The sequence below is a fragment of the Protopterus annectens genome, chromosome 2.part0 (assembly GCF_019279795.1).
Source record: "Protopterus annectens isolate FY-2018-M chromosome 2.part0, PAN1.0, whole genome shotgun sequence".
In the NCBI taxonomy this organism is placed as follows: domain Eukaryota; kingdom Metazoa; phylum Chordata; order Ceratodontiformes; family Protopteridae; genus Protopterus; species Protopterus annectens.
The window spans coordinates 606,245,217-606,272,871 of NC_056728.1; the positions used below are offsets into that span (position 1 = coordinate 606,245,217).

A 27,655-nucleotide genomic window follows, 5' to 3' on the forward strand; every position below is an offset into this window, starting at 1 on the left:
ATATGTCCTTACAGTAGATGCAACTAATGCTTTTGATAGAGTAAACTTACACTTTCACTTTAATATACTGCCTTTATATGGTTTTCCTGAAGAATTCATTAAAATGATCCAGGTTCTGTATCAGAAAGCTTCTACCACTATACAGGTAAATAAACTTATAACTAACCCTATACTCTTATCCAATGGTACAAGACAATGATGTCCTCTTTCGCCATACCTATTTAATCTTTATCTAGAACCTCTCCTTCTGTTTATTTCACAAAAAACCTTTCATCATATTCCCAGAATCCACAATACAAATCTCATACACTCGGCCTTTGCTGATGACTTAAATATATACTTCCAACTCCCCACTACTGACCTCCCAAAAATACTTAGTTATTGATGAGTTCTCGGTAGTTTCAAATTATAATTTAAATTTAAACAAGTCACACATATTTCCCCTCAATCCTATAGGGTATAAATAATTGTACTTTCCTATGAGTGAGATCAAAATAAACTACCAGATAAAATATCTAGGAATAGTTTTTACTTCAGACTTCAAAGATATTATAAACAATAACCTACTAACTACATGGACTAGTATTCAAAACTATATGGATAGATGGAAGAACATTAATATGTCTCGACTGTCAAAAGCTAGTGTTGTCAAGATGAATTTTCTACCAAGAATACTCTTTCAATTAAATGCTACCTTTTCAAATATTCCCCAAAACTTCTTCCTTGCCATGGAAAAAGCTATATCAAGATTCTTATGGTATCCCAAATCTACCAGAATTAAATTTGCAAAACTTGTACTCGCCAAAGATAAGGGGGGATTGGGGTTACCTGATTTTAAGCTTTACTGTAGTATAATTACTGTATACAGACTAATACAAATAATAAACTATGACTCATATATAAATACTTGGACACCCCAGTGGACGAAAATCTGGTATGAACAGTTGAAATCCCTTGGTTGTAATATCAAATCCTTACCGTTCTTGAATTTAAACCAGGCTAGCATATACACGAAGAATTTACACCCACTAATTAAAAACATGATTCTTTCAACACAGAAACTATTTAAATCATTGCAATTAGCTGACGCTTTTGCCCTTATACAACTGTTACATCTAAATCCTAATTTACTAATAAATAATAAACCAGTAAATCTAAAAAACTACCCCCTGATAAAAGACTACACAGTATGGGATATATACCAATGGAAAGACTCTAACACGGGGCAAATGAGACTTGAACTCAAACTTCCTATGAAATATAGTATTATCCTTAACCAACTTCATCATCTTGAAAATGCTAAATTCTCACAAATATACAATGATTTACAGAACATAGATTTAGTTAAATTAATACTTGAAAATCTTGCGATTAAAGGGAAAACAATTTCTAGGACTTATAAAATTGTAATGAGTGCAAAACATCAGAATTCTTTATTATTTTCAAACTAGTGGCAAATGAAAATTCAATCACTGACTGAAGAAAATAAGAAACTAGCCATTGAAAATACAATCAAATTCATTCCTTTCAAGAAGCTGTTATATACACAAGTTATGGTAAATAACAATCTATATTATACCTTATCTAAATTAAATAAATGCAATCCTAACTTTTCGCCTATATGTCCCCATTGTCCGGATCAAATAGCTGATATTTTACATGTCATGTGAAACTGTACTAAGATACACAACTTATGGTGTTCCTTGAGAGTAAGATTAGAGAAGATGGGAAATGAAAAATCAACCCTTACTTGGGAGACAGCTATATTGTACATTAATATCAATCAACTCCCAAAAATATTAAAACATGTCTTTATTACGATGTGTGCCCTTATTAAATTCTTTATTACAAAGAATTGGAATGTCATGTCACCAATTACATGGGAAAAGTTTAGCAATCTTGCTATCAAATATATTTCATCTCACAAATTAATTTATTCAAAAACAAAAAACAAGCGCTATTACCAAAAATATTGGGGTTACTTGCTAGATATAATTCTTGACGAATAAAATTTGTCATGAAAAGCTAACCTTTAAATAAGAAAGTAATGTAGTATAACCAGTCTTTCTTGCATCTTCTCCCTTTTCTTAGTATATGTGTAACTAGATATTTTCCCTAAACATACAAATAAATGGTTAAATTTCCATTTTTACTTTATATATAGACTATCCCCATTCTAACTATCCCTTATGAGACCAAATGAACATAAGAATTCTCATACTTTACTTGACGATATAGTGACTTCTTGTGCATATACTGTGTGTGTGTGTGTGTGTGTGTGTGTGTGTGTGTGTGTGTGTGTGTGTGTGTGTGTATATATATATATATATATATATATATATATATATATATATATAAATATATATATATATATATAAGTATAATTTTCTCGGAAAGAGATTGTTGTCTGTTTTCTTTAGATAGGTATTTGTATTGTTTATTTGTGTTTTTGATTTACCGTATTGTTGTTATTATTTGAAAAAAGAAAATTGAATAAAGAGATTTTGGAAAAAAAAAAGAAGTGTTTTTATTGCTGTATTTGATTTAACTTAAAAAAGCAAACAAAAAAAACATCCTATCCCTCTACTTGTTTCCCACCTTTCTAGAATTAGTAAAGTCCGGTTTTCAGATTTTGCTGAATTCTGGGCTGTTTGTAAGTTCCTGTGTTGTCCAGACCTTTCTAAGATAGAGGACAACTTCTCTGTTCATCAGTAAGAGTGGTGAGCTTTGAAACAGCCTATCTGTCGCTGGAGGAGAGGTTTCAGCTCAGAAACTGTAGTTTCATTGGCCATTTTGGGCTATTTCTATCCCTTTCATCTTTCTGTTTAAAAATCAGTGTTTGCACAGTTTTTACACTTGTATTACCTCAGCAAAAGCCTGCCTGGGTATACTGCAGAGTCCTACAGCAGCATAGAGAGAAAAGGAGACTTTGAGTGGATTAAGTACGCCTGTTTTGCTTTTTATTGCTTGTTTTTGCTAGCCGCTTTATTCCAACCACTTTTTTATTAACTTTGTTACTTATCTGAACTGTTTTTGAAACCTAATACTGTTTGCACTTTAAATTTTCATTTTTTAAGTGTTTTTTCATCTGTTTAACTGTAAAGGGCTACACACTCAAGTGTGATACCCTATTTTCTGTGTTAAAAGTGTTTTTCTTGCTGTATTTGCTTTAACTTAAAAAAAAAAGAAAAAAAAAATCCTATCCCTCTACTCGTTCCCCGCCTTTCTAGAATTAGTAAAGTCCAGTTTTCAGATTTTGTTGAATTCCAGCCTGTTTGTAAGTTCCTGCATTGCCCAGACCTTTCTAAGATAGAGGACAGCTTCTCTGTTCATCAGTGAGAATGGTGAGCTTTGGAACAGCCTATCTGTTACTGGATGAATGGTTTCAGCTCAGAAACTGTAGTTTTGTTGGCCATTTTGGGCTATTTCTATCCCTTTCATCTTTCTGTTTAAAAATCCATGTTTGCACGGTTTTGCACATCGCTCAGCGCTGTTTAACTAGGGTTAAACTATTCCTGGCACCATAAAGTCTGCTCTTCAATTTTTCCCTTAGAACAAGCCAGTTTCTTAGTTTTAGCACTTGAATCTGCTTCTTCGAGCTCAGTAGTTGCTCAGAACTTGTTGTATGCACTAAATAGCTACAAATTACTACAGCACTCAACCTTCCTCATTACCTAGAGGAAAACAGCTTTTGTACTTACTTTTCTAACTTACTTAGAGAAAAACAGCTCTTGTACTCACTTTCCTCACTTATCTAGAGGAAAATAGTTTTTTATTCAGGCGTGTCTAAGGGTCAGCTCCCAGTGTTCTCTCCTGTCTGTCTGATGAATCTGGGCATCTTGAGGCAATGTAGAAATTGCCTCATGTACACAGACAACCCTCTCCTCTTACCACCCAACACTACAACCTGTGAGAGATGCACTTATCTAGCCAAACTGGAGACAAAGCTATCTCCAACTCAGTCAAGAGGAGAAGGTTAACGCTTGCACCGCACCACACTCATCACATAGTCTCACTAAACCTGTACCAACAAAACCCCATATAGAAACAAAAAAACATTCTCAGAGGCTCGCAATAATAATATGCCCAAGAAATAGAGACCTCCAAAGCAGAAATGCAGGCAACCTCCACCCCTCAACACAACCCAAAAGACACATAACCCACAAGCTCAGTGTGCTGCTCAACCACAGCCCATATGCCAAAACCTCGTACCCAACACATTAGTCATAGGAGACTCTATAGTCAGGCACACTGGTGTTCCACTCACCAGACTAAACAAAGAGAAGGTTACTGTTAGCTGCCTATCGGGTGCCAGGATCTGCCACATAACCCACACACTCGGGTCACTACACAACAAGTACAAATATGACTCTGTCATTGTCCATGTTGGTGTGAATGACCTGAGAAGTACCTCCCGGGACTACATAAAAAGAGACATGGAAGAGTTCTCTGATCTTGTAATCAAGGCAGGTATGACCCTAGCCCTGAGTAGTATCCTACCTTCGCTCAGAATGATACCGCAGTACAAGGACAAAATGATTGACTTCAACAATTCGCTAAGCTTCTGGTGTCATATCTGTCTGCCTGGGACGACATGGTTGACAAGCCAGGATGCTTTGCCAGAGATGGCCTGCACCATTCATCCCTGGGATTCTGAAAACTGGCAAAGGATCTTACCACCCCTATTGTGCCTTTTCTAGGCAAAGTTCAAATAACAAGCCCACTACCATAACAGGTACAGGCAAGCAAAAACTGAGGGTAATGCTACTCAATGCTAGAAGTCTAAACCTCAAAATGCACTCACTCGAGGCACTCCTTAAAATGGAGAACAGCGATATCTGTGCAGTGACTGAGACCTAGTTCAAGGCTCCAGAGAGCACCCCTGCATTACCAGGCTGTAACTCATATCATACCTTTTGGCTATCTAACCTGGACCAGAACACCAAAGGCAGAGGTGTGTCCATATTCATTAAGGATGTCCACACATCCAGGTTAGCTGCCCAACATAGTGCATCCAAAATTATCCAAGTGCAACTAACTCTGGGCAAAACTGCAATGCAAATTGTAGCTTGCTACAGATCCCCACCATGCCCCAGGATTTCCACTCCTGATTTCTTGATATACTGTAAAATATTAAAGTTCAGCCAAACACCCTAATAATGGGCAATTTCAACTACCCCACCATTAACTGGGAAAACTACTCATGTACCAACTCCTTCACTCAACATTTTCTAGAATTCACAAATTCTAATGCCCTGGATCCACATCCCCACCAGAGGCAACAATATCCTAGACCTAGTCATTACCAACATGAGTGACCGATGTTCCACATCTGAAGTCAACTCCTCGTTGGTCAGATCTGACTATAAGCTAATCACCATAGATGGACAGTATAGTTATGACCGCTGAGTCCTACACAAATGCACTCTATAAGCACTTACAAAAGGGCATGGATCATGCTATCCCCAGTAGAACCAAGATGCTATCATCCAAAAAAAAGGAAGCCAATCTGGTGGTCCCCATCTATAAACAAACTCTACAACAGAATGAAGAAACTGTTGCAAAAGAGAGTAAAAACCCATGAGTGGAGGAGCTCCCTGCTCAGCCTCAGTAAGAAGCTGAGATCCCTCATAAAATCCTCCAAAGTTAGCTATAAAAACAAGATTGCTACTGAATCCAAGGACAACCACAAAGCATTCTATAGCTATGTTAAGAATCTCAATGGTAACACCCAGATGTACTCCTAGTTACAGCACAATGGCATGAAAATCACAGAACCAACTGATAGGTTCAGTGCTAACTTTAACCCCCTCCCACCCCCTAAAGGGCCTGTATCTATACCGGAAGATTGTGGAGCCCCTGCATCCACAACTGCACAGGTAAAAACTGCACTCTCCAAAGCCAAGAACACACCATCCATGGTAGCGGACAACATCCCAGGCTGTGTTCTACACAAACTTCAGAATGAACTGGCCGCCCCACCTAAGCTCCATGTTCAGTCATAGCCTCACATCAGGCTTTGTACCCACTGAATGGTGCACAGCAACAGTTAATACCACTCCACAAAGGGGGAGCCACCACAGACCTCGGAAACTATTGCCCTATTAGCCTGACAAGCCTGGTCTGCAAGGCCATGGAACATATGTATCATCATGGAACTCATAAACAAAGACATTGGCAATCTCCAAACTCTAGACCGCTCCCAGTTCGGGTTTGTGAAAGGCAGATCATGCCTTCTGAACCAGACTTGACTTCTTTGAAAAAGTCACCAAAGCCATAGACGAGGCTAAGGCAGTTCACACAGCCTGTCAGGACCTCGCCAAGGCTTTCAACACCATCCCCCATTCTAGAATTATAAATAAACTCACTAAAATGGATATAAATCCATACATCACAAGATGTGTCACCAACTGGCTCACTGAAAGAACCCACACTGTAAAAGTTGCAGACTCCAAATCTGACTTCAAACCAATGACAAGTTGAGTACCACAGGGCTCAGTGCTGGAGCCACTCCTGTTTGGTATCTACTTCCCTGAAGTAGAGGCTAACATAGAGGACATCTGGCTGACAAAGTTCGCAGATGACTGCAAATTAGGTGCATAGCTGAGTCCCCAAATGACGTGGACATCCTACAGAAGAGGCTCACTAAGACAGGAGCCTGGTGTCAGAGCCATGGCCTCAAGCTCAATGCCAAAAAGTGCATTGTCATTCCCTTTGGAAAAAACTCTGTAACCATGAGCTACCACATAGGCTGCAGTCCATGTAATGCCAAAGGTGTGATAAGAGACCTTGGGACTCAGGTGGATAATAGTCTCTCCTTTGATAATCACATCACCACAGTAGTCAGGAAATCCTTCTATGTGGCACACTTCATCATGAAAGGGTTCTCATCCAGAAAAAAGAGGTCATTGCTCCCCTCTACTCGGCTCTCATTAGACCCATTATTGAGTACAAAGCCCCTTTTGGAATATACCTCACAAGAAATCTGTAACAGCTGGAAAGGGCACAGAATTAGGGAGGGTGGCTTACTGGTTAAGGTGCTTGCCTTGCAAACACAAGGTGCAGGGTTTGAGTCTCACAAGGGATAATTGGCTAGGCTTAAAATGGCTCGCAAGGGCAATTAGCTTAGTACTAATCTATGAACCTATCTATGAAAGAGGATTACGTGACTCAAACAGATGCCATACGCTTATCATCTCAAAAAACTGCAGCTTTACTCTGTAGCATATAGCCTATTCTGAGGCAATCTCTGCCTAACATACAAAGCTATGTCAAACCCATAGCTGTTGGACATGCTACACCTAAAGAAATCCCAATCCTTCCGAGATACATGCTCTAGGGACCTAAACCTTGTCACCACAATAAACAGAACATGCTGGAGGGATAGATTCCTGTCCCAGAGACTTTCCATACTCTGGAACAAGCTGCATATCTGTGTCAAGCAGAGTTCCTCATTAGCACTCTTCAAGAAAAATCTTGACGAGTGGATGGGAAATAGGAAATACACCCCGGGGATCACTTCTGTGGCTCTGCTCGACAGGGGCACAGGAAAATAACTTTCTTGGCTGGCAAAAGCCAGGGAACCTTGTTGGCTAGGCTTACATAGGTCCTTGGGCAGATAGCCTAGTACCTACCTATGAACCTACCTATGAACCTATGTGTGAGCCATCTTAAGGTAGCCATTATAGTTCATTAGAAGAAGTGGCTCTACTCTGAGGCAGGACAGGATACCAAACTCATCTGTTGATCTGCCACAGAAAGTAAGTTAGGTGACCTAGCAGAGAACTGGTATGTCCACCATAACTCTCAACCTTTCAGAACAAGAAATCTGGTTAAAAGCCATAAATAATGGGGAGACAAAGACACAAAAATCAGGACAATGTTTAAATATTGTTCTTAAAAACTTAGAAAGTTGGTAGAATAACAGGTTTACCGAGAATCTCATTCTTTTCATACATCACAATGAAGTGTGACCATAGACGAGGATGATGATGCAGGCCAACCAGTAAAATAAGATCTTCAACTCATAACTCTGAAACCTGTTTTACCCCCAATGTTGCTTCAGGTCTCAAATGAATGCAGCCGCTATCCTCAACTGCTTGGCATACTCTTAGTGGCTGTCACTTATGAATAAGGTCTCAGAGTCCTTAATCTCTTCAACTAAGTGGGAGATGCTATAACCTTTTTTGAAAGAAAAATCAATTGTTTTAGGCAGAGCACCATGGTATCAGATTTTTGAGGGGATCAATTATTATCCCAGCAGCTTTAGACAAAGTCCACAAGCACTGTAGTGGATTTTGGCAAATATGGCCAAATGAGAGCATAGGGGCAATGCTATCTTCAGACGAAGTACATGCCACTTGTACATCTCCAGAATTAATGTCTTCCCAACAACCTTAGTCACATCTTGAGAGTCTGGTTTGAAAATCACAAACAGTGCTAACAAGCTTTGTCACTGCCATGAAAAGAAGCCCACCTAGAACAAATTTGCCTTAAAGCCAAGAATGCAGTCATATCTCCCATTATGTTCTTACAGGACCTCAACAGCCTAGACTACATAGAAAAGCACAGAGTTTTCCTAGCTATTCTAGTGCTCAGTGTTGTCCCTCAATCTAGCAAACCCTCCTTTACTTTCAACTTTAAGTTGAGGAACAATCAAAACAAAACCAAAAATAGGTCCTCTCCTCAAATTTCAGGACAAAACAAAAGGCGCCTTTTTCCTTATAAATATTAGTGCACATTTGTAGCAAGCTACTGATATATACAATTTATGTCTCCCACTGAGTGCTAAACTGTTGTAGTTCTAGCTACAAATGCACTATCAGCTTTTATTTATGAATGACATTAATGCACTAAAGACTGATCAGCATTTGCCAAATATTCCACTAGCATTTTGCATCTTGAGATGGCTGCTTCCTTCACCCCAGCACAGCTGGACCACTGCAATAGCAGTCTTGATGCTCTGTGTGCCACAGAACCTCTGACAGTTTATAAGTTCATTGATGATTACTGGGCTAGCCTAGTCATATATAAATGACAAGATAAGCTACCCAGCGACATATAGTTGTAGTTATATAGCACAGCATTTATAAACTGTCTCTGTACAACAGGAGAATAGGCGCAAGTCCGGGGGTAAATTTTGGATTTTTCATCCACTGGTCCACCTTACATGTGAATAGGATAAGCGATGACCTGTGCTTTACACGGATGGGAAACCTGTTCCAAAGCAAAGGCAGTCTCTGAGACACATATACAGTGACTCTGTCGCCAGTGCCTGGAACAAACTTCCCCTTTCTCTAAGAATAAACGGCAACTTCCTTAACTTCAAAAAACTTCTAAAGGACTTATTTACTAATTCCTGGACCTGTTCTTGTCCGACTTTCACCTAAACTTCTCCCCCTCTCCTCTTCTCCTTTCCCTCTCAGCAGTCACACTTCACCACCAGTACTCATTTAAGGTCTTTATGATATTCTACCAACCTTGAATTTCTCTCTGATGGCAATTGTTAGATAGAATCTAACTTTTTATATTATATATTTTATATACTTAATATGTACTATGGCTGTTTAAACCCTCAATATTACTCGTATTTTCACATATTCATTTATAAGTTGTATTCTGTTTCTCCTATGTATATACACTTGTATGTTACTATTGTATGATGTTTTGTGTTTGTATTTGTTTATCTGTGGAGCTTTTCTCAGTCTGTGCTGCAAAAGGGCTCTGCTGCCCAGTTAGACTAACCCTGTTAATAAATGACACACAAAAATAAATAAAAATAAACATATCTGTCCCTCCACCATGTTCTATTTATGCTACAAATGAGATTTAGGTCCTTGGATTGGGTGCTTCAAATGCTTTTAGACTTGTTGATATGCAGCAAGTCCCAGAGTACTGGATCAGACGATGCCTTATAAATGAGGCACACATCACCTCTTAGTACATTGTAGGAGAGTGAGTATAAAGATAAGGCTTTGAGACTGTCTACATATACCATGTGGTTTTAGGCTTTGTATTCTTTTTGTAAAGAACCTCTCTGGGTGTTCCAGTTATTGCTTATGTCTGGTCAGGTACCTACCAAAAGGAGCACTGTACTCTATAACTGGTCTAACGAGGGCTGAATATAGCAGGATGATGACATCTTTGGATCTGGATACCATACCCATACCTTTGATAATGAGCTGTGCAATATGGAATTATTTCCTTATAAAAGATGACACATGCTCGACAAAGGCCAGGTCACTATCTACATATGTTCCCACATCCAGAACCACTGAGTCTACTATTAAGGGTGTATTTTCTATGTGGTAATTCCAAGGGGAGGCCAACTTTCCAAAAGATAGAATTATGCATCTTTTTGGCATTTCATTTTAGATCATGGCTCTGGCACCAGGTATTAGTTTGCGACAAGCCCTCTTGGAGAATATTAGTGCTGTTGAAGGACTACATAATCATGCCATGCTTAAAATGACCTGAAAACATGGTCAACCAGGCCATTAGAAAAGTAGAGACCAAAAGGGACTGGTCACAGCACTGAATCCTGAGGGACTCTGTCGGAGACTGGCCTTTTTGTGTAGGTAGAGTCCCCTATCCTGATTTATTGTGTTGTATCTGTGAGTCAGCTGGCTCTCTAATGGTGACATTAGGTTTTATTCTTAGTTTGATGAGTTTGTCGACAACACCAGAATGAAGAATAGTGGTAAATGCCTTGGTCAGGTCAAGGGAGGCACTGTGTACTATTTTGCCCTCGTCCACAGCTTTGGTGATTTTCTCGAAGAAGTCTACCAGGTTGAGTAGGCATGATCTGCCCTTGACAAATCCTGACTGTGTTGGATCCAGTAGCAGAATATTTCCTATGCCTTTATTTATAATATCCATGACAATTCTTTCCATGGCCTTACATATGAGACCAGTCAGACTTATAAGTTATTAATTACCCAGGTTAGTAGATGGTCAACCGTAGTGCAGAGTAACAACCATTGCATTCCCCCACTCGCTAAGCATGAAGCTAGTTTGAAGACTAAGTTTAAACAAGGAACATAATGGGCCAGATACAGCATGTATCATATGATTCAGGAGGCAACCTGGGATGTTATCTGGGTACATTAATGCAGTATGTTTTAGTCTGAAGATTGCATTGAGGACTTGTTTGCTAAGTTATAGTTGAGGGAGTTATGCTCGGGGGTACCTCTTGGGTGGTGTCTAGGGGAGGACACTGAGGTGAAACTGGAGCTAAATTTGTCAACTAGTAGGTTTGCTATATCCTCAGAATCCATATAAGTTATTCCATTTACAGGTCAACACACCGTTGTGTGTTACCTTTGAGGTTTTGTACACACCTGAAGAAGGCCTAATGGTTGACCTTTGCCTGTAATGCTGTCTTTACCTCAAGTTTGGCTTTGCTGGATTTAATAAGACTCCTGAGTTCCTTATTTAGTTTGATGAGGATTTTTTTGCCTTTCTGGTCATTGCTCTTCTTAGTTTTGGCCATGATTTTCTTTCTTTAGTTATATAATTTTTTGATATTGGGATTCTGCTAGCATGGTTTGTTCTTTGAGTTAGTCTTATTTCATGTGGTTACAGCTGCTTAAATGCAGTCATTCATATGGTGGTATGGGGTTTCTATGAGCAACTCTGCATATGCAATTGTATTTATGCAGTTTGAGGTGGAGCTTGAAATTGTGCCAGGCTGTCATTCAGAAGCTGATGGTTTGCTTTGGTATAATTTCTAAACATACTAGGGTTGGATGTGGTGACTGGTTGTATTCTGGTTTCAAAGAAGACAGCTTTATGATCTGACCTGGTAAGTGAGGGTATAACACAGGAGTGAGTTCAAAGTTTTCCCATGCTTGTGAGGACCAGATCATGGATGTTGTTGACAAAGTCTAGGAATCTCTGGGCCTGTGCACTGGATATTGTGTATGTTTCCCAGTTTATAGTGGGGTAGCTGAAGTCATCTAGGATTTTACTGTTGGGTTCAATGCAGACATTTCGGTACGCAGTATGGGTGTCCTGGGTCATAAAGGGGAACAGTAACAATGCCATTGTATGGTGCTTTGCTTATGGTGAGTTGGACATGGAGTAGTTCAAGTGGGTCTAACTGCTTGACCAGTCTTAATGTGTGACTGTTTTGATAAATATCGAGACATCTTCACCTTTTTCCCTTTCCCATGCAGTAGCTGGTCTAAATGTGTGGAAGGAACTGCAGCCTTGCAGTGACAGAAACTGACTGTGTCTTTAAACCTTGTCTCCCTAACTACACAGAAGTCTATACATATGTCACTGCAACAGATTATAAACCTAATTCGGGTTCAAGATATAACTGTAAACTATATTAGCAAACTGCTGCAATCCCCCCAAAAAACTGAAAAAGCCTAAAGATCACCGGTTCATTAATAGAGACAATTATATGGCTTTACTGTTATCCAGATGACTTTGGATTGGTCATTAACCTGGGTGCTGTCGGAGTTGACTGTAGAAGAAGGAAGTGAATGGCAGATAGTGGCTTACTCATTCTGAAGATGAAGAAGACTATGTAGGCTGCTTTATGACTACTGTACAGTAGAGGCCAGAACATGCAGCAGCAGGCAGGGGGCAGTAGTGAGTGCTAGCTCAACAGCCTAGTATAGCAGCTGCAGCTATAAGGCTTGGCATGTAGAGAGAAACGCACTCATGCATGAGCTTAGTGCTGTAGGCATCTGTTGCTAGAGCAGCCCTGATAGTTTGAGGATTATGGTAGCCTTGAAAATTATCAGTGAAACGCTTTGGGCAAAAGTGCACTGGAGCTGCTGGAGCTGCTATTTTGTTCCCAAACCGTAAGCAATACAGTTCATAGCCTAGGCTGTCTACCCCCATTGCCTGTCATCTGTAGAATTTAATGAGATAATCAGGATGATGGGACAAATGGTCTCTTATAGTCATACAGATGACCCAAATGCCTAGTAAAGATCTGTTGAACAGTTCCTCAGTTTATACATATTTGTGTTGCCTGTCTTAGTCTGAGATTCAGCAGTTGCCTATTGTCATTTACCGTATAATGGTTTAGCTTTTTCAATGGCATTAAGGAGTGTAATCTCCCTATAGCTGGAACATATTTTATTAAAGGTGGGGACTACCACCCTAATTTCCAGGCCACAGGCATTGTCACACCCTCCATGTGACACTGAAGAGGCTCATTTGACATGACAGCCATCCTTCTCACTGTCTTCAACATCTCTTTCCAGGACACATTCATTCTAGTAAGCTTATCACTATTGAGGCCTTTGACCAAGTGATTTCAGACACAGTAATGAATTATAACTCTCTAGAAGTATCAGGAAAGATGATTTCATTGAAGTCCCTCTATATGCTTCATAACCATTACAACGACCTCTCCAATAGTGGTCAACAAAAACATACCATGAGAAAATGCAGTAAAAAAAGGTCTCATCTTCCCCTCTTGACATACTAAATGGTATGCCTGCATATTGTTGGTATCTCTTAGCAGTCTTTTCTCCACGAGTTACACAATTCCTTCTATGTACAGATTTTCACTTCAGAAATCAATGTTGCGGTAGAGTCCCTGGAATTTTTGCAAATCTCAAACAAATCAGGAGAGCCTGATAATTTGTCTAACTGCTAGTGGCCACCAATAGATTGCAAGTTTTCACTTAAATGTAGTTTGTTAGACATAAATACAGTATTCTCTTTGCACAGACCCACAAATGCAGACACAGTAAAGCAGGTCTGTATCTTCATTTTATATTTTATATCTTACAAGAAGTTGCAAAAGAAAGGAAAGTTTCAGTACAAATGAATAGCCTTCAGTCAAGATTGCTGATAAGAATAAAATGTGCTAACTGAATGTGCAGTACATTGAGTACAAACAGGTCTTATTTAGATGGTATTAAACTTGGGAACCAAGTTTAAAGAGGTTTTTGGAACTTGTAAGGAACTTGCAGGGTTTTGGTAATATTAGGAGAGCTACTTCAGACACAGAAGTCAAGTTATTTTGGAGTGATACACAAAGTCATAGCAGTGCAGTCTACTGAGGTTCAGTACAGACACTCAGGACTTGAGTGCAGAAGAAACAATTCTGAGTACAGAAACTACAGACAGTATAATGAATAACCAATTCTGAGTACAAAAACTATGGACAGTATATTGAGTTAATAATTCAGAGTACAGAAACTACAGACAGTGTAATGAGTACAGAAGCTACAGACGTTATAAAATCAGTCCATTTCAGTTTATCAGCACTGTTATTTGAGACACTAAGATTTGATTCAGATAGTGTTTACATCTACCTCCACTGAACATAATAAACCATTCTTAAGTGAACTACAGTGTACGCAGACTTTTATTCTGAAAGTTACAAGAAGATTTGGCACATAAAGGAGAGACTGGCACCTGTTCAGCACAATTCTGGGTAATTAAAAGATAAAGACATTCATTCATTCCAGTCATTACAGATCATACATCCTTTAAATTCTTATAATGTCCTATGCTTATCATCACATCAAAAACTGACCAAGACTCGGATGCATACCTTTGCTGCTATTTCACTGACTGAAGTTTGAATTTTTACCATTCAGACCAGATTTCTGTGGTCTCACTTAGTACATGATAACATTCTTCACAAAGTTAGGAAATAAATTTGCATCACACAGTCTCCACCAGACATTTCTAAGAAATTTTGCTACTCATTTAGGCCTCCTATGTGTATATGCCTTGTGTCTTCTCTGATGAAGGCTGAGTGGTGAAATGGTGCTAGTTCCACAGTAAATGGCACTAGCTGTGTCAGAATTAGCTAGTTGTCTTTACATACTTTAAAATCTTGTCTGACAACTTTGTTACTAATATTATAAACAACGACACTATCTTAACTTGCAACATTTACTGTATATACTGTTGATAATCAATATCTTGTTATTGTATTAAGCCAACAACCTGTAATGTTGTTTACTATTGCTGCAACTTTGCATGTCTATTTATCATGTACATGATGTGGAGCTTTTCTCCCCAGGTATCTGCTGGAAAAGGACCCGCGTCCAGTCGGAATTTCCCAGTAAACAAATGTAAATAAAAAAATAAATAAAAACTCTGAACATATGATGTACTTAGTCTATTAAAGACTTTTGAGAGGACAATCCACGACTAGTACAGATATCCAGCAATGCGCCACTAAGGTTCAAATTCAAGAAGATGTTTTTTACAACAGGACCCTCCAGGTAACTCTATTCTCTGATGTGAGTACTAAAGTTTGCCATAAATATTGTGGTGTTAGCAGCTCATGCTATCTCCATCTCAGTGCATAATTTCTCCAAAAATGTCTGCATACTAAGTGCAACTCATTGGTGTACAAAGTCACAAACAAATGCCAGGATTGTATTCTCTGATTCACAATAGAGTTGAGGTGATGCTAATTTGCTGGGAAGACTCTAGTTTTGAACTTCTCACCTTCAGACTTATAAATATTCATGTATCCTACCTGGATTTCTCTTGAAAAGTATTCTACAATAAGAGAGATACCACCTTGGATTGAGAAGCCTGATTATGGACTCATACCAAAGGCAAAGTTGAGTCATAGATTCATAGATTTCTATATTGTTACTAGACTAAACACCAGGGGGGCTTTTCTAAGCCTTGCCACATTTTGACAAAATAATAATGATGTCCTGTATCAATATAGGATTTGAGGGCTGGGCATTTATAAGCTACCTCTTCAGTCCATAAGGGACATGGGTGTCAGGCCTGGTGTAAATTTCCTATTCCCCACCCACTGATCTAGGTTGTGTTTAAATTGAGTAATAGATAAACTCAGCTTCACGTAGATGGGAAAATTGTTCCATACGATGGGCAATCTCTGGGACACATATCTGTCTCTCCAGTATGCTCTGTTTAAGTCACATACAAAATTCAGATCCTTTGACCTTGTATTTCTGGTACTGTTTGACTTACAAAAATGCAAGAGATATGTAAAAGTGTGGTCTGTGGGTGCATGTAAGCTAGGCATGGGTCACCCTGTAGCAATGTGTAGGAGACTGAGTAGAGGGAAAGGGCTTTAAGGTGCCCTACATATGGCAGGCTTGTTACACCTTGTACTCTTTTTGTAATGAACCTCTGAGGTCACTCCAGCTCTGCATATGTCTGATCAGGTACATAGCGAAGGAAGCATTGTACTCTATGATTGGTCTAATAAGGGCAAAGTACAGTGGGATGATGACCTCTTTGGACCTAGATACCATGCCCCTACTTATAAGTTGCAAAACATAAAAGGATTTCCACATCACTGTGGTCATGTGGTGGTTGAAGGGAAGGCTACTGTCTACGTGTGTACCCAAATCCCTGACAACTAGGATTTCTCTTAGAATAGTATTATTAACATGGTAACTACCTGGAGTGATTGACTTCCCAAGGGTACAATTATGCATTTATTAGCACTGAGTTTAAGACCAATGCTTTGGCACCATTTGTTAGTCAGAGATAGGCCTTCTTGAAGAATGCTAGAGTTTGCAGAGAAGTTGATGATAACCCCCAGCTTGTAATCATCTGCAAACATAGTCACCCATAAACCTTCAGCATTTGCTTCTACTTCAGAGAAGTAGATTCCAAAAAGGAGCGGGCCCAATATGTAGCCCTGGGGACTCCATTAGTGACTGGCCTCTTGGAGGAGGTGCCCCACCTCTTTTGATCTCCTGGGTCCTATCAGTGAGCCAGTTGGCTATCCAGAGAGTGATAAAAGGGTTTCCTGTGGGATATTGTAACAAAACCTTGGCTAGGCTGAGGTAAGCTGTGTGCAAAATCTTGCCATCATCCATTGCTTTGGTACCCTCTCAAAGATGTCCACCAGATTTAATAAGCATTATCTTTCTTTAGCAAAAATGAATTGTGATGGGTCAAGCTTTTGCAGGTTGCCTATGTCCTCATTTATCATGTCCATGATGATTCTTTCCATTGCCTTACATATGAGGCTGATTAGACTTATGGGCTTGTAGTTACCTTGATCAATGGTTGGACCTCCTTTATGCAGGGAAATGCTTGCAGTCATTTTCCATTCCTTAGGCACAAAACCTGACTGTAGGCTCCAGCAGAAAAGTGATTTAAGTGGAACAGAGAGGTCCTGTTTCATGCTATTCAGTAAGCATCCAAGGAGGTTATCGATGCAGTGTTTTTGGCCTTGGAAAGTGTATTGAAGACCTATTCCCTAGTAATGGTTATGGAGATTGTCGTGTGTGGTATTTCCTTTGGATTATCAGTCGGAGAATGTGGGAAGAAATTTGAGTTGAACTTGTCAATGAGAAGTATGGCAATGGCCTTTGGTTCAGTGTGGGTGATACCAGTTATAATAAGTTCTGCACATTGTTGTTTATTTCCCTTGTGGTTACAGACATAGCTGTAGAAGGCTTTGTGGTTGTCCTTTGCTGCAAAGCAATTTTTCTTCTAATGTAGCCATTGTAGTATTAATTATCCCTCTTAGCTGCCTGTTTAGATTAGTCAAGGGGTGTTTTATATGTTGGGCTTTGTTCCACCTACGCTTGGCCAAGATATTTTTTCTTTTGTTGTAAAAACAATTCATATTGTTATTCCACCAGTGAGGCCTGTCTTTTGAGTTTGTATTATTGTTAATATGAGTGGGCACAGCTCACTCTATACAGCTATCAATATGGCTGCGCAGGGATATTGTAAATACCTCAACATATGCTGTGCTGTTTATTGGCTTTGGGGTTGCTTCTACTTTAACTAAACATTTGCTTAGTAGAAAGAGGTTAGCTTTGGAATAGTTCTTAAAGGTTTATGGTTTCTTTGGGTTCCTGGATTTCATTTTTATTTTAAGCAATACTGCCTTATGGTGTGATTTAATGTGCGAGGACATTACATTGGGTGAGGAACATCATTCCTTGTAGTTTGTGAGTTCAAGGTCAAGAATGTTTGTACCCTTGGTAGGAAAATGGATCAATTGTTCCAGGATGTTGGTATTAACAAAGTTTAGGGATTGCTTAGTTTTTGCATTAGAAGTGGTATAGGATTCTCAGTCTATAGAGGGGTAGTTGAGATCCCCCATGAAAATTATATTAGGTTCAATTATGAGGGACTCTAGTACATTGATACAGGTAGTACAGGTTTCCTGGGACATTGAGGGGGACCTATAAGTTGCAAGGGTATGGTACAAGACCCTGTTTATGCTGAGTTTAAAATGTATGAGTTCCAGTGGATCATACACCTTTACTAGTCCAGATGTGAGGTTGTTTTTACTATAGACTGAGATTCCTTCACATTTTGTTCCTTCCTGTGCAGTAGCTGATCTAAAAGTGTGAAAGGCATTATAACCTTGCACTGCTGGGGTATTCTCTGTGACTTTAAACCATGCCTTCATTAATACATAGATGTTTGCACTCTCTAGGAAGAGAAACACTTGCAGGGAGTGGAGTTTCTTGTTAAGACTTCTAGCATTGAGCAGTACCACTTTCAGATATTTCTTTATAGGTTCAGCTAATTCGGGAGGTTTATCAATTTGGCATTGCCTAAAAAAGGCACTATGGGGGTGGAAAATGTCTTTGCCAATATCTGAAAGCCTAGAGGGGATACGTGTAGACTATCCTGGGCAAAGCAGTGTGGTCTATCAAACATGTCTCCCCAGGCCATCAAATATTGTACTCCCTTAGATTGATACCAGAAGTTAAGTCATTTGTTAAAATCATTCATTTTCTGTTGGTAACATGGCAATATGTATTGAGAAAGAAGTATGCTGCTCAGTGCTAGGCCCACACCCACTTGAGACAAATAATCAGTGAGCTCAATCATGTTTCACTTCATGTAGTCAAGGGAGATTAGAACCCATATGCACTATGACAGAGTCATACTGGTACCTGTGGTTCAGTGACCTGAGTGCCGGTGTGACTTGGTGGATCCTAGTCCTGGAAAGGCAGCTAAGCACGATGCTCTCCTTACTCAATCTGGTGAGGGGGGCATCAGTGCGCCTCACTATGGAATCATCAAGGATCTGGAAATTTGGGTGTGTACTGGTTTACCTTAAGGGATTAGGAGCAGAGGTATTTCATACAGTGTTACTATGTGTAGCTGTGGGTGGTGTTTTAATGGAGTCTTTACGAGATGGCTGAGGATTCTTTTTTTTTAAATTTTGTTGTGCAGGAGGTCTTATTGCTTTATGAAGGCTACCTGTAAATGCATCAGCATAAGCTGTTTTATGTGAAGGGTCTTTATCTTGTGCAGTAAGAGTGATGTGATTGTCACTGACAACCTCTAGAGGATTAGTTTTGGTTGTATGAGAGAGTTTTATCTCCAGCATTAAAGTGTATTCACACATCTCACATACATCTGTTTTGTTTAGAATAAGAGGATTGTCAGGGTACATGAGGCAATTTCTACAATGCTTTAGGATACCCATCTCAACCAGATTGACCACAGAGAGAGTTGGGAAGTGCACTGACCACAGAGAATTGGGAAGTGCATATGCATGGCTTCTGATCTACTAGGGAGGAATTTGGGAAGTGTAAATATTGAATAGGTCAATAACACAAGGAACATGATGAGCAAGGCTCAGCTATGCACAAGCTAGATGCTCTAATTGTTAAAAAAATCTGGACAGTAAGAGTATTTTAATGGAAACGTACACTTTGAGACATCAGTGCCTACACAGATTACAAGGAGAAATAAAGCTGTGAGATATCTTGGCATCTATACAGTTCACTACTAGGCAATGCTATGCAGAGAGCGGAAGTTCTAATTAAAGGCTATAAAAAATTCAAAAAGTTCATATCTTCAGCACGGAACACTCAATGAATGCAGCTGTGACAAAAACAATATGAAAAACAAGTTCTGAAATAGTGGATATGGTAATGTAAATCTTAGCTTGCTCGTAAGTTATAAGTCAAGTGTTGTGCAAGTGCAACACTTTAAATAGCAGAGGAGATTTGATTAAAAAAAAAAACAAAAAAAAACAGGTCCTGTAGCCAATCAAAAACAGCACACTCTTCCTTCATTTATACAATCCAGGACCAGAAAATGACTCAGGTCCCCTTTTCTCTCACTAAAGTGGCTCTAAGGCAGTTCTAGATATTCAACACAAAAACACTCAATTAATGCAGTGAAAACAAGTGCCAAAACAATGGATATTTTAATGTAAGTCTTAGCTTTTGTAGAGTTTAGCAGAAACCAACAACACTCTTCTTCATTTTAAGTAGCTTGGTTGCCAAACGTTACCAAATGCCTCATGCACAGAGATTCAAATTTTAAACAAACTAGGCCTCTATCCAATTAAATCAAGGCACACACAACTTATACCAGCAATTCCCAGCTCAGAAGGGTGTAGGCTATCCTCTCCTGCCCCAAGAGTGTAGACCACAAACTCAAAACTAAGAGGCTTAGAATAACAGTTAGCAATGTAATCAGGCTACTAACAATCATTAATGCATGCAGCAGATTAAATGCAATTGAACACTTTAAAAATGTGCAGCAGAAAAAGCTAAATAAAATAGGAATGAAAACAAATACAGTAAAAGCAGCTGAATAAAGTGCATTTTTAATAAGTGGGAAAGTAGGAAAAAGAAGATAATTAAAGTTTAATAGTCTAAAGGGGGGGGGGGGGGTCTTCCCAGTTCATCTCTTCGAGTCCAGTAGAATGAGCTGATGAGAAGAGACTGGAAGGCGTGATCAATGTTAGATTTATAGTAGGGGTAGGCAACTCAAAAGTCACCAAATGCAGAGAGATCAGCATTACTTAGGCAGAGATCTGAAAGTTGCACAACACTATAGCTAGAGCTGCCACTAAATACTTGTAGTTAAATGAGGAATGCTATTATTCATCTTCTCCCGATCTTTATCTGAATTTTATTCACTGTCTGCAAAATAATTATTTTCTAACAGATCCTAGCCAAGACCTCTTAAAACTCCAAGAAGAACAAAAGATTAACACAAACCAAAATGCAATATAAGAGTAAAGATAAAAAATGAAAGTAACCAAACCTTAAATGTATATAGTTGTATATAATTGGAACTCATCCATTGGACATATGATCCTTCCTACACAGCATGTTAAATCTCACTAAATGTTGTATCCTTTGCCCGTGTCTAAACTGACAGAACCTACCTTGCTCATAGCTGTCAGTTGGCTGCTTTAACACCTGACCTCCATCCGTCATCCTAGCAGTGGTAAGTTCAAAGGTGACCATTTCATATTTCAGGATTCAGATTGCCCAGTCTAAAAATGTGGATGTGAATGACTGAAAATCCAGACCTACATTTACTAAGTCTAAGACTAACATTTCTATATGTATTCTCGTTTCTCCAAGGAAGGGCGATCTTGGAGTTGGTATACATAAATTCAAGGGGTAGAGGTCAGCTCCCCCCTCCCCCACAAAAGACAACGTTAAACGGGAAAAGTTATGTTTCATATTCACTGTTCTCCTGTATTTTCAGTCTCTTTTTTTGGCAGACTTTTTAGACTCTGCGGTCTGAGTCTTGACATTTCCATAGGGAGACAAACTCAAAAGATCACCCCACATATCAGTTTTTGGCTAATCTTAGGTTACACTGGGTCATGTCCACAGGGCGTTCGCTGGCATATATAACCCACTTTTCTAGCTAGGGATGTGGAACCCTGTAACTCAGGTCCAGAAGCCTTTCTTCTTGCATGTGTTTTTATCTACTTTTTTTTGTTTGTTTGTCAGCCCCTCAACCTAAACTAGACAATGAACGAGAGACCTACCAGCAATGCAAGGCTGCAGATAGCAGACCCTCCAGCACAGCAGGGTGAAGGGCTATGGGACAAACCCTTTTAGAAAAAAATGATAATTAGTGAAACAAATCATGAAAAACTTAGCAAGTTATATTAGTTTTAACATACCTGAGCAATAAATCCTTTCCTGCTTCTACGTGCATGATGGAATCTCTTGATCACTAGAGCAGAAAATTGCCTTTGAATTAATTTCCATCCAGTAATTGTATAGGAACCTTTTCCATCACAGTCAATTATATCTTCTTCACCTGAAATTAAAAATAATTTGAAGAAAAAATTAAGAATTAATATGTATACTTCATTTACTATTATACCTGTTTACTGGCTGTCAGTGGAGAAAGTCTGAAATATACTGCAGTAGTTAAATGTATGGTGCAGTGGTTCAGGTTATAAGTTGTAAACAAGCAATGGTTCAGGTTACAAGATGTGAACAACTTAAATTTTTCAGATCTCTATTTGATTCTTAAATATGTATTGATTCTCAGGCAACCACGTAACCAAATCAAACATCTCTGATCATTCAGGAAAGAAGCATCTGTTCACAGTGATACTAATCTGAGGGCCTATATGCCTGCAATAGTGTTAGCCTAAAGGAATGTTGAAGCTTCCATTTCAGTTTTGAAAAAAAAAATGTAAGAATGAAAAAGGGATTATCTTAGAGGTAAGGCCAAATTACCCAAATCAGTATAAATATTTCCAAAACAATCCATAATCCTGTTAGGACTTACTGCTCACAAACAGTAAATAAAATCAATAAAGAAAAATTCACTATGTTTATATTTATGCTCTGTCTATCTTACCACTATATTATGATAATAAAAAAAAAATAGATAGATAGATAGACAGAGAGTTAGATAGATAAATGACCTCAATTAGCTCCAAATTGACCCCCTACATAGTTCGGTAGACAGCAAACTGGTTGAGTGATTGAACTCAAGTAGACGGTTGGCAGCAGTGTCCTCAGTAAAAAGAAGGTGAAGAGTAGTTAGGGATATGCCTTAAAATGCATATTAAGCAAGTGGAAAGATTCCAGAGCTTCCTAACTAAAATAATCACAGGCTTAAAAGGCAAGTGCTACCATGATAGGCTGGAAGCACTGTCTCCTTATTCAGTGTCTTGTAAACTTGTTAGGGTAATCTATGCCTTGTCTTTTTATGGCTCCAGTAGTCCAAGACCTCTCATATCTCCACCAATCAAACAGTCCCACTAACAAAAGAATCAGAGATCTAAATCTGCTTCATCAATTAAACAATCATGGTGGATAGACAGATTTGCTTACCCCTGCTCTAGAACAAACTTTCACTTCAAATTAAGCAATGTAACACATATTCATCATCTAAAAAGGAATTTGATAACTGGATGGGAGTACACATATTTACTCTTGGCATGACCTACCTGTTGCTCCTTTAAAAAAGAGATACAGTCTAAGCGGGGGGACTGGCAAGGTGTAAATGTCCACAGTACAAAGTTGCTTTGCATTTTCTATGACTCTGTGATTCTATGATTGTATGAAAGGTGCATTAGAATGGAGAATTCAACATGTTATGGTGGCGAGGGTGCTGAACCTCATGAAAATGTGGATCAGCTGCCTGCATACTGCATCTAGGAACCTGCAGAGTCTACTCCAGTTAAGGTCAGCAGAATATCACTAGCTTTTGTCACAGTATGTAACATAGTTATATACAGATAACCAAAAGTAGGATATTTAATGCACATATCCAGTTACACTGATGGCAAAAATGCCAACCAGAGCAATGCATATCAGGATATACCACTCAAAGCATATATATTACCATAGACCTTAATGCATTTGGACAGATATAAAAAGACACTTTTGTAACTTGCTTGTTTTAAATCTCAAAAAAGCATTATTTGCATTCAGGAAACACATCAGCTCACTGGCACAGTTGGTTCAAGCCTGATTTCAACCCAGGTGACCAGAGTTTGACTAATGGCACAGCCATCCATTGTAGCTGGCATGGGGGAGGAGAGAAATCTCAAGGCATAAGCCTGCTCATGTTTCCTCTAAGGAAGGTTGTGCAGTGCATGCCTACTGGTCATCTATCTGAACCTTACAGAATGACCATTATGGTATCTTTTAACAAGGGTGTTCCTACCACTGGCCTTAGGAACTCTACATTAATCAATCTTATAATCATTATTTCTAAGGTCACGGACCATATTATAATGGGACATTGCATGCCTCGACCACAGTCTAGCTGCATCTTTGAAGAATAGTTCTTGCCTATTGAGTATTGTGGAGTTCGTTGAAAGAATATCAAAGACATTAGATAATGGCCAGTTAATGCACATAGCATGCCTAGATCAAACTAAAGCTTTTGATGCTATTCCACACTCAGGTACTATTGAAAAGCTTACTGACCTAAATATTAATCCATATGTAACCCAGTGGATATAAAACTGGTTTTCAGACAGAATTCACACAGAAAGGGTTGGTAGCAGATAAAACATGAACGGATGATCGGTGAACTGTAGAACCAAGTAATTAGTGATATATACCATCTGAACATCAGAACAGTTTCAAGCAACACTTATTTTATTTCATCTAAATTCAGTTAGCTATAATAGCTCAATTGTCAACTTTCCTTTTAGGTTACTTGCTCAAAATGAAAAAAAAAATGTGAAAGAAGACTTCGTCAACTAAATCTAGCTGTGTTGCCCTTTCAAGGAATCCCTTCAGTTTGCATTCACTTACATTTATTTTTTTTAACTTTTGATTGCATTTTAAATCAGAGTGAATTATGATACAAATTTGCAATACATAACAGTCATCTAAGAAACAAATAAAATTAAATACAGGGCCCACATCAAAAACTGACATTTAGCAAACCATTAAAACCTTTCTAATAAGTCTTTGAGTTTTTGCCAAGATAAATGTTTATGCGTGATATTTGTTGTTCTGTTATACACAGTTCATTGACAAATGTTGATAATTTATAGCCTTATAAGTTTGTAATAATATGAGTCTTCACAGTGACAAATGTAAGCCTGAAAGTTTTAATCAGCTGTTACACATATGACTTCTGATCAAAGCCAGGAAATTAATATATATGCCATGACCTTAGCTGAAATTCCAGTTAGGGATGTTTTAGATTAACAGGCAGCTGGTGTGGTGTCTTCTAATTTACTGCCCCAAAAAGAATTAAGGCACTTTTTTTGTCAAATGACAGTCTGCAAGAAAATAACATTTTGACAGCATTATTAACAAAAAAAAAAAGATGTTGGTTAGTTTAGCTCATTACAGGCAATTCTAGGAAATTTGCCGTAGTCATAACATTCTGTATGACCCAATTAGACTGGACACCCTTGATATATGCTGAGCTGGGCAACAAATATAACTGTCATAAGCCTGAAAGGTTAGTGGCTATCCTCAAGCAAATGTATCCAGCACTTGTCAGTAATCCATGCAATGACTATGCACTGAGCTAAGGCAAGCACCGGTAATTGCTGAATACATCGCCCACCAGTATGTGCCGTACAGCAAGCCAAACCCTCACAGTACAGTTTGTACATGTACCCTGCACCTCCTCAACAATCTGCCACGTGTATTCCTGCTGTACTAGTAAGGCACACTGTGTGTATGCAGTACATTTAACATGACATGACACCCTTTTCCATTCTGGTGACACTTGCTGTTCATCCCCTTCCCTTGCTAGTTTGGACCTTTTTGTTGAATCGTGCTTCAGCACATGTGGTCATGAATGATCTGTTTATGGTGTGTTTGGTTTCCCCTAACCATTTAGATCATGCTTTCCTGACACAATTTGCCCTTCGATATTAATTATTTAAAGGTTTTAATTATATGAGAAAAAATACACTGAGAAAAATGGGAACTTGTAAATAATAGATTGTGCGTACAGGGTAATGTGTTACTTTTAAAACCCTGATCATCTTTATCAATGAGTCTGGATGAAAGACTAAGCCAGGTGCCAATATTTTTACATTTTATTTATATTTGTTAACCAGGCTTGTTGTCTGTTGCAGGACTCTATTCAGCCATGACTCAGACCACAACGCAGCACAACACATACATAAAAACCTAAGGATAATGCAAAATGTCATTGTATGACGGCTCCATGGTGTTCTTCTGCTTTCCTCGGATATCCTGCTGCTTTTTTTTATATACTGTGCATCTCTTTCTTTCCAACGCTTATGCAGTACATCAGTGCTATGTATAGGAAACAATGGAGAAAGGACAATTTCTATTGCTTTTTTTTTTTTAATTAAAAAAAGGTACCAGGAAGGTACAGGAGAGATGGAACATAGAAAATTAAAGATAATCAGGCATATTTCTCTAGTTTTTCATAATGTATCTGATTATTCTTTTATTTTTGTCTGTCCCATCTCTCTTGTTGGTTTCAAGTGTCCAGTTTTGCAAGTTTATTTATTTTTTTGTTTTGTTTTGTTTTGTTTAAGTGAATGCAAAGTGAAATTTTTATGCCATATATTAATGGAAAAAAGTCAGTGTGACTGGATCCTTTTCCATTGGTATATGCTTGGATTTACAACGGGCACGCTGGTTGGGCTGACCAATCAGTGTGCTAGTTTTTGAATATTAATGGCCAGTCATTATATAAATTATGATAACCGATAAATGTAAACAGCACTTACTAACAAGACTTACTATTACACATTGCCAATGAGTTTGCAACAGAACAGTAATTTACGTAAATTTGGAACATGTAAAGTTCAAATAGGTTGTGATGAGTTAACTGTTACTCAGTGTGTCTTTGAAGTATTTGAATTCCTTCTTTAGGTGCAGTTTCAACTTTTTCTTAAAAAGAGTATAAGATTTTGCAAAGAAGTAATTAGTGCTAGAGAACTTTTCCATGAAGCAGGGATTATCTTTAAGAAACATCTTTTCACAAGCAATTAAGGTAAAATTGACCCTATTCAGTTTTATGGTAGAAGTTGTACACTGAAAGTAGAAGGATTCATTGAATGTTAATTTATTTGCCAAAGGTGAATAATATGTTTCATTAAGAAGTTTAAAGTTGAGGGTATTGAGAAAGTAATAAGACCTAGAAAAGCAGAAAGACATTTCACCACAAGCTGTTGGTAGTTTATTTCATAGGCTGTCAGATATTTCCTTGTTATGATGCTAACAGAAACACTTAGATGACTACCTAAATTCTTTAAAATCATTTGTGCTCAAGTGAAAGATGCGTGTCTCCTTTATTGCAATTGTAGTGCCTGCACAGGCAAAGCATAACTCTATATATTTTTATCTATTCAGTTTAGAGTTATAGAATTTACTGACAGCCTCAATAACCTCCAAAGTTGTGTTGAGAGATTCCCCTAGAGACCTAAAAGTTAGCAATGTGTCAAGTGCATAAGCTAAAAGTTTTACAACAACATTTCCCACTAGTATGTGCTGCTCAATTACTTCCCATAATCCTTCAAGTGATAATGTAAACCCCTGACCTGTTGCAAATCTAAAGTAAAAGAGATTAGAAAACATTCTGTTAGGTTTTGTTTTGGTAGTTGGTATAGGATATAATTCTTTTAATAAACTGAGTAGGAAAATCCACAATCTGAAGAATTTTGAGACTGACCATGATGTTTACTCAGCGAAATGCTTTTCTTCAGCATCCCATGTTATCAGGGTTCATGGGCCTAGCGCAATCTGCACAGTATAAAAATCGTCTGTAAGTTATAACCATTAACAAAATCTGCTTGTTCACAACAAAGTAGTTTTCTTCATAGCTCTGTAAATGCTTAGACAGAAATGTTGTAAAGATTTGAGACTCAATATTAATGAGAGAAATGGGATGACGTTAAAGAGGCATCATTCCCTTGTTTACTAGTAAGTGTAATGGAGACTTTAAACAAACAATGGAGACTGTCATTTGTGGTGTAAAGAACCATAATAAAACAAAATAATAAGTAAGGGAAGAG

At 38.4% G+C, this 27,655-nt stretch overlaps 1 protein-coding gene across 1 annotated transcript in view; it reads right to left on the minus strand.

Moving 5' to 3' along the window:
- LOC122792759 (phospholipid-transporting ATPase ABCA1-like) overlaps positions 1–27,655 on the minus strand; it is a 2,266,772-nt gene that overhangs the window by 923,417 nt on the left and 1,315,700 nt on the right. The window contains exon 27 of the mRNA XM_044060333.1: positions 21,845–21,984. Coding sequence (XP_043916268.1) covers positions 21,845–21,984 — 140 coding nt within the window. The remainder of the gene's footprint in view (positions 1–21,844; positions 21,985–27,655) is intronic.